The sequence below is a fragment of the Nothoprocta perdicaria genome, unplaced genomic scaffold, assembly GCF_003342845.1.
Source record: "Nothoprocta perdicaria isolate Ctin4 unplaced genomic scaffold, notPer1 scaffold_342, whole genome shotgun sequence".
In the NCBI taxonomy this organism is placed as follows: domain Eukaryota; kingdom Metazoa; phylum Chordata; class Aves; order Tinamiformes; family Tinamidae; genus Nothoprocta; species Nothoprocta perdicaria.
The window spans coordinates 314,277-327,849 of NW_020455580.1; the positions used below are offsets into that span (position 1 = coordinate 314,277).

The 13,573-nt window shown below is 56.3% G+C and overlaps 1 protein-coding gene across 1 annotated transcript in view; it reads right to left on the minus strand.

Moving 5' to 3' along the window:
• The window catches only part of RBPMS2 (RNA binding protein, mRNA processing factor 2), a 28,756-nt gene extending 15,452 nt beyond the window's left edge, over window positions 1-13,304 (minus strand). Inside the window, exon 1 of the mRNA XM_026043934.1 lies at window positions 13,245-13,304. Within this exon, the coding sequence (XP_025899719.1) occupies window positions 13,245-13,304 (60 nt within the window). The remainder of the gene's footprint in view (window positions 1-13,244) is intronic.
• Window positions 13,305-13,573: the final 269 nt, after the last annotated feature.

The window sequence follows — 13,573 nt, forward strand, 5'->3', positions numbered from 1 at the left end:
CCCTATCACATTTCTAGTGCAGAAGCATTCTGCTCCCATATTTCAATTTCAGCTCAGCTGTTTCATAGAATCCTTAAGGGTTGGAAGGGACCTTTAGAGATCATCTAGTCCAACCTCTGGGCACACACAAGGGCACCTAGAGCACATGGCACAGGACTGCATCTAAGCAGGTTTTGAAAATCTCCAGAGAAGGAGACTCCACAACCTCTCTGGGCAGCCTGTTCCAGGGCTCTGTCACCCTCGCTGTCAAGATTTTTTTTCCTTAAGTTTCTGTGGAACTTTTGGTGATTCAGTTTGTGGCTGTTTCCTCTTGTCCTATCCCTGTCCCTCCCTTGAGGTATTTATAAACACTTATCAGATCCCCCCCTCAGCCTTCCTCTTCTCCAGGCTGAACAGGCCCAGCTCTCGCAGCCTTTCCTCATAGGGCAGATGTTCCAGGCCCCTGATCATCCTTATAGCCCTGCACTGGACTCTCTCCAGCAGCTCCACATCCCTCTTGCCCTGGGGAGCCCAGAACTGGACACAGTCTCCACAGGTGGACCCAACAGGGCAGGGTAGAGGGGGACAATCACCTCTCGACTGCTAGTGGTGTTCTTCTTAATGCACCCCAGGATCCCATTGGCCTTGTTGGCCACCAGGACACACTGCTGCCCCACAGTCAACTTGTCATCCACCGGGACACCCAGGTCCTTCTCTATAGAGCTACTCTCCACAAGGTCATTCCCCACCTTGTACTGGTGTCTGGGGTTATTCCTCCCCAAGTGCAGGACCCTGCACTTGCCCTTGTTGAACTTCATGAGGTTTCTCACCACCCAGTGGTCCAGTCTGTCCAGGTCCCTCTGGATGGCAGCACAGCCCTCAGGGCTATCAGCTACTCCTCCCAGTTTGGTATCAGCAGCAAACTTGCTGAGGGGCACTCTGTCCCTTCATCCAGGTCACTGATGAACAAACTGAACAGGACTGAACCAAGGACTTACCCCTGGGGGACACTGCTAACTACAGGCCTCCAACTGGACTCAGCACCATTGATCACCATCCTCCTAGCTCTGCCATTCAGAGGGACAGAGTTGAAGTTCTCCTTCCCCAGAGGGAAGGAGCTGTGGCTGACACCTCATTACACCTCTTTTCCCACAAAACCAAGTAGCACACACTCACCCTGCTCCTGTACCGCAGCCTGAGAACCTAGGAAGATGCATCAGAGTCTCTGCATCCTGTAACTCTCCAGGGGCAGCAAAACCTCACACAACTGCAGGATGCTTCATGCAGTCAGACTCCTGAAAGCAGGAAAGTTTCTCCTGCTTCTGGGAGGAAACAGATAAATCCACTTCCCCTGGGTTCTTGTACCCAGGACAGTCCTGCAAGGGCAGAGCTACAGCTTCCACATCAGCTCCAGTATGGACAACAGTCATGAAAGCTTTGACACACATTGTCCCTTTCTCTCCTCCTGACTGCCGAGACTGAGGGCTACTACCTTCCCAGCAGGTTCCTGCCAGCTCCACCCCCTGCCCCTCAGACCACAGAATGCTTCTCTAACCCAGTGTCTCAAGACTGATGGGAGGATACAACTGTGGGGTCATCCCCCTTTACACCATCAGAAACCTCTTGCCTAGTCTTTGCGTGTCCTGATTGCTTGATACAGATAACATCCCGCTCCCTTAAATAGGGCAGAACAAAAGCTGGATCACTACAGGAATGCCTCACAAGCCCAGATTCAGTCCCACCATCTCACTGCTCTGCCCAGCACCTCATTTGATGGCCCCTCCAGGCCCAGTTTGCGCATGGGTGGAGCGGGCAACTGCAAGCAAGCTGGAAGAGCACCTCAAAGACGCTGGTGCTTGCAGCTCAGCAATGCAGAGTGCCTTCTGCGCGCTCCCACAAGACTCAGGGCCTTCGCTTGCAGGAGCAGAGTGTGCCATCACGCTCCGCACACATGTGCCTCGGCCATGTGAAAGCGCTGTTCTTTTTCAATATTTCAGGATTTGAGTGTGCTTAGACCTCTGAATGGATGTTGCTTCCAAGCAGATAGAAATCTACATCCCTGCTGGGTCCCTAAATGGTCCCGTGATGCGTCGCTCGGTAAGTCTTTGCGACAGGCGTGACAGAATGGAAGATGTGCAGTTGCTTGGGGAAGGAGAAAACCCAGTTACTCAGGCCCTTATGAGAGCTGGAACAGAGCAATGCAGATGCCTAGGAAAGCTCTTTGTCAGAGGCAACAAGCTCCTAAAGCTGTTCCTGTAAGTCACTGCCAAGGACAGGAGCAAGATACAGTCTCTTGCTGACGGAAGACATCCCTCAACCTCCCAGCATGGTCTCTCACATTCCACAGCTTTGGAGAGGGGATGCCAGGCCACCCACAGCATCCACCAAGGACAGATAAGCCCTGAAGAAAGTCCAAGGAATCCCAGGATAGCTGTTCCCCAACCTTTACCAAATAAGATCTTCAAACAACTCTTCCCCAGGAGCATCAGGAGAGATGAAGGAAGGTCCCTGCATAGAAGAACCTGTTAAATGGTGAGATCACATGGCTGTTTTTTTAAGACCATTGGAGTTCAGCACATCCAGTGTGGAGAGAAATAAGTGACAAGCCGAACAAAGTTGCTCAAGGAGGTGAGGTTGAGAGCTGCGTTACACATTCAAGGGATGTGACCAGAGAAAGCCAAATCCAAAAGATGATTGCTCAGCTCAGGACCAGGTATAGACATGTGACCAGCTGCAATCAGGAAGGGAAGCATCTTGCCAGTTTAAGCACATAGCTTGCACACATCTCGGATGCTGCGGACAGCCCTGGTTCCAGGCACAGAGACCCAGCCACCCCACAGAGCAAGTCCCAGGACAAAAAGAAATAAATACCCCGGTAGACCTGGAGTAGGACCTGCCCAGGCCAGAGTTCGTCAGCAGTAGGCGCTGGGAGATGCTGCAGAAATAGCTTTCCAGGAACATCTCGTTCAAGGGCATTTCCTTAGACTTTGCTCCTGGCCACTCGAGATGGGATACCAGGTCAGGACAACCCCATCTCACCCAGAAGAGCAGCCTTCCCCTACCCTCCCCGTACTCCCGGGAGGAGGGCAGCGAGGCAGGGCGCCGCTCTTCCCGGCGACAGCCCAGCAGGGTCACACTGTCAGAGAACACGGTTCTTCCCCATCCCTGCCCCCCTCAGGGGATGTCCCCCGTCCAAGCACTCCGAGATGGAGCAGCGCCATGGAAAACAGGATCCGTGCCAAAGGGGACAAGACCAACTAGGCCATTTCCTAAAGAGGGAGGATCCTAGCAGAGCTCCCACACAGAAGCAGGGAAGGACAAGGACAGTGACACTTACTACTCAACTCCAGGGCTCTAAAGCAGTCTTTACATAGCTGTATCTCCCATAACAGGCCTGCGAATCTTATATATAGGTACCTAGTGCAACCACAGCCTGGCAATAAGCACGGAGGCTCCAGACAGTTAAGCAGGGGTGTCTGCCTCTTCCCACCGCAGCTCCATCCCAGCCAGGAGGCCAGCGCAAGCCTTGCCCTGCCCACCTCTCCCAAAAGGCCAGATGCTCACTCTGAAATAAAAGCTCTCAGAGTCCCAAGGAGAGCCAGACACTGCCCTGCAGCCCAGCAAGGGTCAAGGCATGTAAAAAATGTACCCATCTCCTGGAAGGCTGCTCTGGTAGTTCTCTAGCACAGGGATTTAGAGAAGAGACTGCTCCAAATCCTTTAGGAAGCAAGTGAGGCAGGATCTTCTGCAAGATTAATCTCTTATCTGCATTACCTCCAGCCATGCTTCTGCACAGCTGTGGCCACTCTGCCTCCTCCCCAGCTAGCCAGATCACAGGGCCACTCTCCCAGCACCTGGAGCATACAAGGCTTCACAGCCAGAGTTCAGCAGATGTCCAAGGGCAGCTCACCAGGATTTCAGAAGCAGGATCATGCTCAGGTGCCTCATCTACCCCCAGGCCACCGGACTGCCACCCTCTCCAAGGAAACCACCCCCAGCTGCAAGCAGGCACAGAGCCACCCCACTCAGGCACACCAGCACTTCCACAGGGACAGCAGCCGGTTCTGCACTGAGCCTTTTCCTGGTGCCACAACACCACAGCACAGGAAGGGAGCCCAGCACCATCCTGCAGGTGACAAGCCACCATACAGCACCCCAAAGGCAGTCCCCCCCTAGCAGGGGATCCCCTGGCCCATGCACTAGGTCCAGAGGCTCAGTCTGTGACCCAGGTTGCCCAATAGCCACCACATCCCTGGCCATTCCCACGGGAGGACCTGCAGCAGGAAAAGCCACCCTAAGCACCAATAGGCCAACACAAACAATGGAAAGAAGCTTTTCAAGACCTACACGGCTGCAAGCACAGCCAAACCATGTCCGGCACTGCTTGCAACAGAGCATCCCACTGCGCTGGGCATCCCGGGAGGGACGCGGGGCTCCCCCGGCACCAGCTCCCTGGAGGCAGGGCAGCAGCCCCGGGGGCGCTTGCAGAGTCGCAGCAGCCCTGCCAAACCCCAGGCCTGGACACAACGCAGCTGGGGCCACTTGACGCGAGGCTGCTGGAATGCAGCAAGGCTGCAGGCTGCTCTAGGAGCCGGGACTTATAAGGCACGGCTGCAAAACACGGGGAACCGAGCTTGCAAAACAAGGCTGCAGAGAGGGAAACGTTTGGGAACCCGACCACAGAGATTAAGGACTTCACAGCGGCTGGCGCCCTAATCTCACTGCCTCAGGTCAGCCCAGAGCGTGCAGAGTTCCTGCCACTGCTTGAGGGAGACCTAGTGCTGGGCAGTTTTGCTCCTCAGCAAGCAGACCCCCCAGAAAAACATAGAGGAGGGGACAAGTAGTGCACAGAGGTTGAAGAAGCTGATCTGTGGCTAACTGCAGCTTAGCAGGAAGGCAGAGCAGACTGAGTGCTACAGATGATGCCTCCTGAGGGGGACAGCCTCATTAACAGGTTCCTTCACTACCCCGTGCCTCAGTTTCCCCACCGACAGCACTTGTCGGTAGAGAGGCTGCACGAGCTGGCTGCCTCCTCACAGCTCCAGCGCAGGCAGAGTTGCAGGGCCAACAGGATGGCTACTGCTGAGCCCAGGTGCTGGGTCAGTCCAGGAGCTGCTCCAGCCAGAAGGAACAGAAGAGCCACCAGCAGCTGTGAGGGCAAGATGTTCACCTAGGCCATATCCCTACAGATCAAAGCAACCTTGAACCATGGTCCTCTCCTTGCACTTAAAGCAAGGGGGCTTTCAAGCATGTTCCTCTCAAATTAGCCTTTTGCATGAGAAGCACTCAAGGGACAACATCCTATTCACCCAGGGATGAGGGGGACAGACAAGGGGCAGACCATGAGAAAGCCCAACACAGCTGAGCACCAGTGCTGGGTCTCCAGGCTGGGATGTTTTACACAACTGCCTAGAGCTGGATCAAGCCCTTCTCCCTCCCCCCAAAAACATTTGCTCTTCCCCCACATTGAGCAGAGGAATCTTAATGGGGCTCAGCCCAGCTGCTGCGGTCGAGGCAGGAAAGCATTTGAGCGAGGAGGAAAGTAGGGACAGGCGCTGGTTTCTACTCAACTGAGCAGGAAGCACATAGGTGAAGATAAGCCCAAACCCCACAGGACAGCCCCCAAGATTAGGCCATGGCCCGAGCAAAGGAAGCACCGCTGGTTTAGCTCCATGCTGGAGACTTCCTCTTGCTCCTCATTACTAAGTCCTATCCCTGCTTGCACAGCACCCCACCAGGAGCACATTGCCCATGGACACTAAGGTTAGAGCAATGGCTTCAAAGCTGGTGAAGCATTCAGGGAGTCCATAAAGGGCTTGCCCTGCACCCAGGGGATTGCTGTCCCAAAGAGTCACGCCAGTCAGGGCTTCCCCAACTCAAGAAGTTGGCCGGCACCTTCCTACTCTGCCATCACAGCTCCCAGCTTTCTACCTTGCCAAGAGATGCACTGAGATAGAAGCTCACAGCCAACATGCCAGAAGATGCTCACATTCACACTTGCACTACACAGCCATCACCCTGACCTCCTGACTCCAATGATGTAGCAAGGACAGGAGAATCCTTGTGGTAGTGAAAGGTCTATAGGGACCTTTTGGCATCAGCTGGAGCTGTCAGACCTTACACAGGGGATAGCTCCTGACAGCACCCCACAGAAGTCTACCACAGACCACCTCCTCCTGCCTGCACCTACAAATTCATTTTCATGGCAGCAGATGCCCAGGAGACAAGTATCTGTCATCCTCTTCTGTAAGCACATCAAGATGTAGGACCCTTACAAGGTATATTCTCTCCTTAAGTCCTCAAAGGAGAGGCATTTGTGTCCAAACAACCAGTCTCTGCTTCACCCAGCCAGAAGGTAATTCCAGGTACCTTTTGGTCCTACACCTACCTTCTCTGCTCATGTAGCCTCAGAAGTACATGAGCCTCCTGACTCAGCCCCATGTGAGGTGGCACACTGCCAGCCAAGTCACAGCCCCATGGGAACGTGGAGCCCAACACCGAGACAGCCTTCCACAAAGGCAGAACACCAGTGAGCGGAGAGGTTTGGCAGTTCTCAGGGTGAACGGTGGTTACAGCAGCTTCACCCTAATTGCAGGGAGCCCCTTGGCGACACCAGTAGGCAGCCAAACTAAACCTCCAGCCCAGGGGCATGACTGAGTTAACCCAGCTCTGGGCAAAATGTGGCTGCTCTTCAGTGGGAATTGGCGATGCCACACAGAATGGATTAGGGCTGCCAACCCCGACCAGCAACATGTCCTGACCTCCACATGACTCCGCACCATAGGGCAGCCTTCCCCACACCTCAAGTGGGCACCAAGTGCAAATGACGTTTCAGACAAGACTGCCCAGGCAAGCAGGCTGAGTGCAATACACACAGCACAAACCAAGTTCTCACCTAAAAACAGACCATAGCTCAGTCATTCCCCCCTAGTTCACATCCCACTGTGATGGAGCGGGAGGTGAAGCTTCCTCCTCTCCTGGGTCAACTCCCAGAGGAGGTCAGGGCTTGTTCAATGTCCATGCATGCTCTGAGCTTCAAGAACTAGCCCATAGGAACCACAGCTCACCCCACTTTCAGACAGACCTTGGCCTGATGCCCTTTGAAGCAGATGACACATGTCTGACATGGAGTTGAGAACCAGGATCTGAGCCAACATTGATGCAATGACCCATCACTACATCCCCAGGTGCATGGTAAGCAGGGTTGGAACATCTCAATTAGCAGGTGCACCATATCTATAACCACTCCTGGGCTATGCAACAGGGCTGGAGATCTTCCATTTGGAGGGACTGTCCCACTGGTCCCTGGGTTTCCACCAATTACAGCCCATGACTTGGGAAGCTGGGGCAGAGTGACTAAGGAGAGCATTGTACAAAGTCAGCACATGCAGTCCCGTGTGACCATCACCTAAAGAAACCCACCTTGGCTGCCACTGGGGCACATCAAGGCAGGACAGGATCTCATGCCTGTGTTCTGCCTCACTCGCCTACCGCATTTGGCCAGGTGGGCTCTTTCCCATAAGGCACAGAGCAGAAATCAACGTCTCCCTGTCCACAGGGCCGGGTGCATGAGGTGGTCTTCACTAGACAAACAGATGAAGCTCCAGCAGCAGCCCTGCTCCTGCCTCCAAGCAGCAGGGCTAGCAGATGGGCCCTGAGAATGAGGCGGCACTCACCATCCACTCCTACCTGGAGCATGGCAAGCAGAGCCCAGAACCTGTGCAGGTGCTCCACCCGTACATTCATCTGTCATCTGGCCAGTTCCTCCTTCCTGGTGGGTCTGACCCAAGGGAGAGAGCAGGCTCAAGGAGATGCCTTCCAAGCAGCCATGACCGCACATGCAGTGGGCAAAATGCCCTTGCTGAGCACACAGCTCAGCCAGGCCACCTAGGGAAGGGTCACCTAGCACACAAACCTTTTGCACCAATACAACTGCCTGCATCGCCCCGTTGTCCCTCCTCCCCAGACACCCCACACTGGCTCAGGATTGCAGATATGCTGAAGAGCATCAGGGTATCCCAGATTCAGCATGTCCAGCACAAGGGCTGCATCCCTTTGCCCTGCTCCCTCTCCAGGGGCAACCACACAGCATTCAAGACACAGGACAAACTCCATTTCAGACATCCCGTGCGGCATGCAGGTCTTTTACAGCACACCCAAGTGCTTCATGCTTGTGGCCTCTGCCACACAAAGCATCTTCTCATAATGGCAGTGTTGCTACAGGAGGTACTTTCCTACAAGGAGGTACTTTCCTATCCTGGAGGTGGCCTGTGATGTATCCACACCTCATGGCTTCTCAAGGAAGAAGCTTTTGAGATGACTTGCCTTCAGTTGTGGTAAGGCTACCAGGTCTAAGATAGCACCTGGTACTCCTGGAGAGAAGGTACAGCCTGACTTCTTTCTGAAGAAATGGATCAAGCCACCAGGGAGGTGGCCTGCTGCCATTCAATTGACCACATTTGCAGGTGCTCCAAGAGCTCAGGCAGTCTCAAGCCAGAAGTACCATCATGGAGACAGCTAGAACTTGTCGGGACTCAAGATCATTCAGCTACAAAACTGGCTGTCCAAAACCTGTCTCAAAACAGATACCTCAGGTAGATTAACAAGAAGATCCAAGATCTTTTCCTGCAAGTCCTCTTGCTCCTTCTGAAGCACCTAGTCCTTGGCACTGCTGGTGGGAAGAGCTAGCCAAGTCTGCCATGGCCAGTACTGTGTTGCCTCTCGCTTGCTCTTGGGCAGCAGAGCTACACTAGCCTACCTGCCATCCTACAGAACAGAGCATTGTCATCAAGTCTCCAAGGGAAGATGCTCAGCACGACAGGTGAGGTGTTGGTCACACTCATCTCCTGGAAAGTCTTCGAAGCTCTCATTCCAGGCACACAGGAGGCCTAGGCAAGCACGTGCAGCACTCCATCATCCAAGTAGCTTAACCTTGACTTGCTAGACTTGGCAGTGTTAAGCTCTGCCAAGAACTAGGACATCTTCTAGGTCTTCCAAGAGCATCCCACACCAGTTCTGGCACGTCATGGTTGACTTCACACTGTCAGTTCCTCTAGCAAAGCCACAATGGAGGAGAATAAAGCCTGAACCACTCTCAGCTGCCCTTCAGACATCTCCTAGGGCCATCCTTCCCACACAACTTTGCACTAGCTTCTGACAGTGATGACAGCATGGCCCACCATACCTTCTGCAGGCTACTGCAACACCAGAAACTCCTTCTTTATAAAGCCCCCAATGGAAATCATCTCCTCAAACTAGCCAAGGAGGACTCATTTCTGGAACATGATCTCATTTACTAGACTGGCTACATAGCCAGGGAGCAGGAAGAAAAGTGTCTCTGTCACAGAGGCTACATGGGGTATTCAACGATGTTCAATGCAACTTAGAGACCTTGCATCAACCTTGCACTGAAAGGGCAAGAAAGGCAGAGGAAACTGCCATGCAAGAAGTATTTACAGAGGCACCAAGACAGGGAGATTCCCACATCCCTCCCCCAGTAAGAGTGGCTCACTGGTAGAATCCAGAGGTCTGGGAACACACCAGTTCCCAGAACCTCCACTTGCATGGTGACTTCAGGGTACTGCTCAGCCAACTATCTGTCACCAGCAAAAAGCCACATTTAACATGGATGATACTTTTACGATGCACAAGACCAGCTCTGAAGCACCATTCTGGCTCAGGCAGATTGAATACAAGAAGATTAGCAAGTGCTGACCATAACTACTACCCCCTCAAGCTCTGCATAGCAAAGAGCAGCATCAGAGTCATTTGACTTCAGAAATTATGTTAACCGTATTTGTTTCAAGTCAGAGAATTACAAGCCATGCATGCAAGAGATATCTAGGTCCACTCAAGCAGAGATTACAGAAATCAAGAGATGTCTGGCAGCAGTCCATGAGGCGCTACAGAGACCCAGCATCTAACACATACCGGCTCACCAGTGGCATTTCTGGATGGTTCTGGCAGCTCCAGCATGCAACAGCTAAGAAAGGCCAGGAATGAAGTACTCACTACGCTAGTCCAGGCAAAGCTCTGCCCATCCTCCCAGTGGAAGCTGTCCGGGAGCTAAGTCTTCTGCTTCCCTTAACAGGACATTCTCTAACTCCAACTGATGTTGTCTGCAGAGGACACAATCTTTTGCGAGCAGAACATGGCCATGTAGCTTTTCCCAGCCCTTGCCTGCACTTATCCCAACTTGCTCTCCCAGATCTCCAGCCTAGCTTCAGGTTGTCCTCCACATTCCATAACCTCCAGTGTTCCAGCTGTGTTGTGACAGCAGCCCTGCTGCCAGGGGCACCTTGAAATTTGGCCCTCAAAGAGCAGAGCAGCAAGAGGACACCAAAGGCAGCAACGCATTCAAGCCACCTGCTTTGGGACTCTCCAGAACAGGCTCCAAATATCCCCTGCTCCCCAATGGCCTCTTGAAGAAGGGTGAACTTCAGCCTTCCAAATCCATAACGCACAGTAAGACCAGAGCAGAAGCATCACATCGGCACTGACCATCCAAGACTGTGTCGGTGATGGGGTAAGTGCAGGAGATCCTCACTGCAACACAACCATCCAGACACAGCGCATGGTGCTCATGGCAAGCAAGCGGGCGCGCACCTCCGCTGCTGGAGCGGGCAGCACCTAGACGGGCGACAGCCTCGCGCTGCCCCTCGGGAGGGCTGTCACGCAGCCTGGCAGCTGCCTGGGAAACTAAACAGAAGACAGCGCTAAGTGGCGAGGCACCGAATCTGGGGAGGTGTCTGGTGAGGAACAGCAGGGACTGACATTCGGCCCTGTTTAACGTTCCCATGAACGGCCTGGAGAGGAGCAAGAGACATTCCTGCCCTCCTCCTGTCGCTGGGCAGGAAGGGGCTGCGAGGGACTCGCTGATTAGATAAATTGCGCCGAATTTGGGAGCTTCTCCCCTGCCACATCTGGGGCACACGTCTCCGGGCTGCAACTGCTCTGTGAAGCAGCATCGTCACGGTGAGGCCAAGCCGGGTCTGCCACAACAGGATCCAGCGGCATCATCCACACATCTTGGGAAGATATTCCATCTTCCATTGGCCTGGAAGGATTCAGCTTGGCATCCAAACATGGCTACAGAGCTCTTTGCTCCCTTGCATTAAAGACGTGGCCAGGAGCTCTTCCCAAGCTAGTCCAAATCCTGGCCAAGCACTGAACACGGGATCGTTCCTAATCCTGCGCTAGCTTCTTCTTCCGTGAGAAAGAGCCCCCGGTCAGCCGGAAAGGAAAAACAAGGTTTCTGAGGGCTCCCAGAGGCTCAGAGCAGCCACCGCAGAGCTCAGCCCACGGCCACTCACCCACAGCGTTATTTGTGGTGACAGCCGGATCCCGGAGGAGAGAGGGCTTTCCAACGGCAATCCTGACAGGGATGGGGAGTGGTCGCGGGAAGGATGGAAATATGAGAATGAGGTGCAAGGCGCTCTTTGGGGGACCCCGCCACCCATTCCAGCTTAGCACAACCATCTCCCAAGGGCCCTGATGCTGTTGGGTCTCTTCTTCTCCCGGGCTGTGGGATGGCCAAGGTGCCCAGCGGGGCCGCAGACCATCTCGCGGGGGAACATGGGTGTCCCAGCCCACCACAAGCACACCAGAAAGCAAGGGACATTTCAAGAAGAAATGGCACCTTGAGAACTGATGCAATGGCAGTTGGGTCCAAGCAGGTTTTTCCAGCCACCTTTCTGTCCTCCCAAAGCGACGGGATTCGCATGCTTGCGAGTGCAATAAAGACGCATCCATCCATCACCCACTCCACCGAGCCGCAACCCCAGCGAGCGGGGGGACAGACAAGGTCTCCCCCAGCGCACAGAGCTTGAGTGTCCAGCGGCCGCGAGGTCCTGACCAACGGCAAGCCCCAAGCAGCATCGATCACGGGCAGCTTTGCGGGCCAGTGAATAATTGGATCAAGGAGCCGCATCAAGTCTCCCGCACGGGCACGTGAGGAGCGGAGCCTTCCCGCACTACAAAAGCCCCACGGGAGCCCACACAACCCAAAACGCTCTCTCCACGCACCCCAGTGCCACCCAGCGAGGTGGGGACATGCCACCCCACCAGCCCTATGGCAACCACGTCCTCTTGCGCTGCCGCATGGAGAAGGGGGAAAAGAGCAAGCTACAGCCACCCCACTGCCGCTGGCGGCTCCGTGCCACCACGGTCCCGCGGGCCACAGGGGCACTCGAGGGCCAGGGCCGCGGGCGGTGCGGCGCGGCGGGCGCCATGTTGCGGCGGCGCGAGCGCACGGCGCGCTCGACGAGGGCTGGGGGAGGGGGCCGGGCACCTCCCCGCTCCCGAGGGCCGGCGACTGCAGCAAAAACGACGCTCCCGCGCTCGGGCTTTTTCCACCGAGATGGAGGGCGGCGGGTGACCCGCTGCGCCAACGTCTCCCCCGGGAGCGGGACGAGCTCAGCGCCATGGGTCCAAAGCCGTTGGCAACTGGAGGGCAACTGCGCAGCACTGCGGGCTCAGCATCATGTGCCTGGGCAAGGGGCTGGAGAAGAACAAGCCTTCAAACCCTCCCAGGATGGGGCCCAGCAGTATCCAGGCTCCTGCTTGCAGCTGCCATCAAGGGGACAAGGCTCGAGCTGGCAATGAGCTTCCCAGCCCTCCAGTCCCGCCAGGCATCCCTGTCCAAGCACACAGGGGCACCTTCTGCCCAGGGAGACCTCCAGTTGAGGACCAACCATCACACTAAGGTGGAGGGAGCTGGGTCCTACTGGTCCCCTGAGGCAAGGGGGACTTACCCCAGTAAGTCCCAGCTCCCTCCAGCTTGGCCTGAGCAGAGGACTACAAGGCCACTAAGCAGGCAAGGGCACCCTCGGCCAGGAGCTAGGACTTGCCCTTGTGGGGCTGCCCTCATCCCTGGTCCAACTGCCGCCAGTGTTTTCCCCTTCCTAGACATCCCCTGGACGATGCCCGAGTGCCCAGGTCCCTGGGCAGGCTGCTCCAAGTGCACTGCACTGCCACCCCCCCGGGGCAGCCCCGACGCCCTCCTTCCCCTCCTCCTGCCGTTCCCCTGCCCTGGGGCGGCATCTCGGGTCTGCCGTCATCCCGGTGCCGCAGCCCCGACGCCGCTTCCTCGGTTCGCAGCCCCGCTCCAGCCCCGACACCGCAGCCCCGACGGCGCTTCCTGCGCTCGCCAGCCGCGGGCCGGTGCCGGCTCCGCAGCCTCGACGCCCCGTCCTCGCTTCCCCGGCCCCGACGACGGCTCCGCAGCCCGGCCGCCCCGCTCGCCGCCGCCGCGCGCGCCGTCCCACCTCCTCCTCGACGTTGCCGCCGCCGTTGGTGTGCTCGGTGTCCTTGTTGAGGTTGCTCATGGTGAGGTGCCGGGGGCAGGGGTGAGTGCCGGCTGCTCCGGAGCTCCGCGGGGCCGGGAGCAGGGGCCGGTGCCGGTGCTCGGGGGCGTGGGGCGGTGCGGGGCGGTGCGGGGCGGTCGCGGCGCCCTCGCGGCTTCACATGCGGCGCGCCGAGGCCGCGGCGCTGTTAAGGAGCGGAGCGGAGCGGGCCGGGCGGGAGCGGGGCCGAGCGGAGCGCAACGAGCCGCAGCTGCGGGGCCGACGCGCCGCAGCCCCCGCCGCCGCTCCCG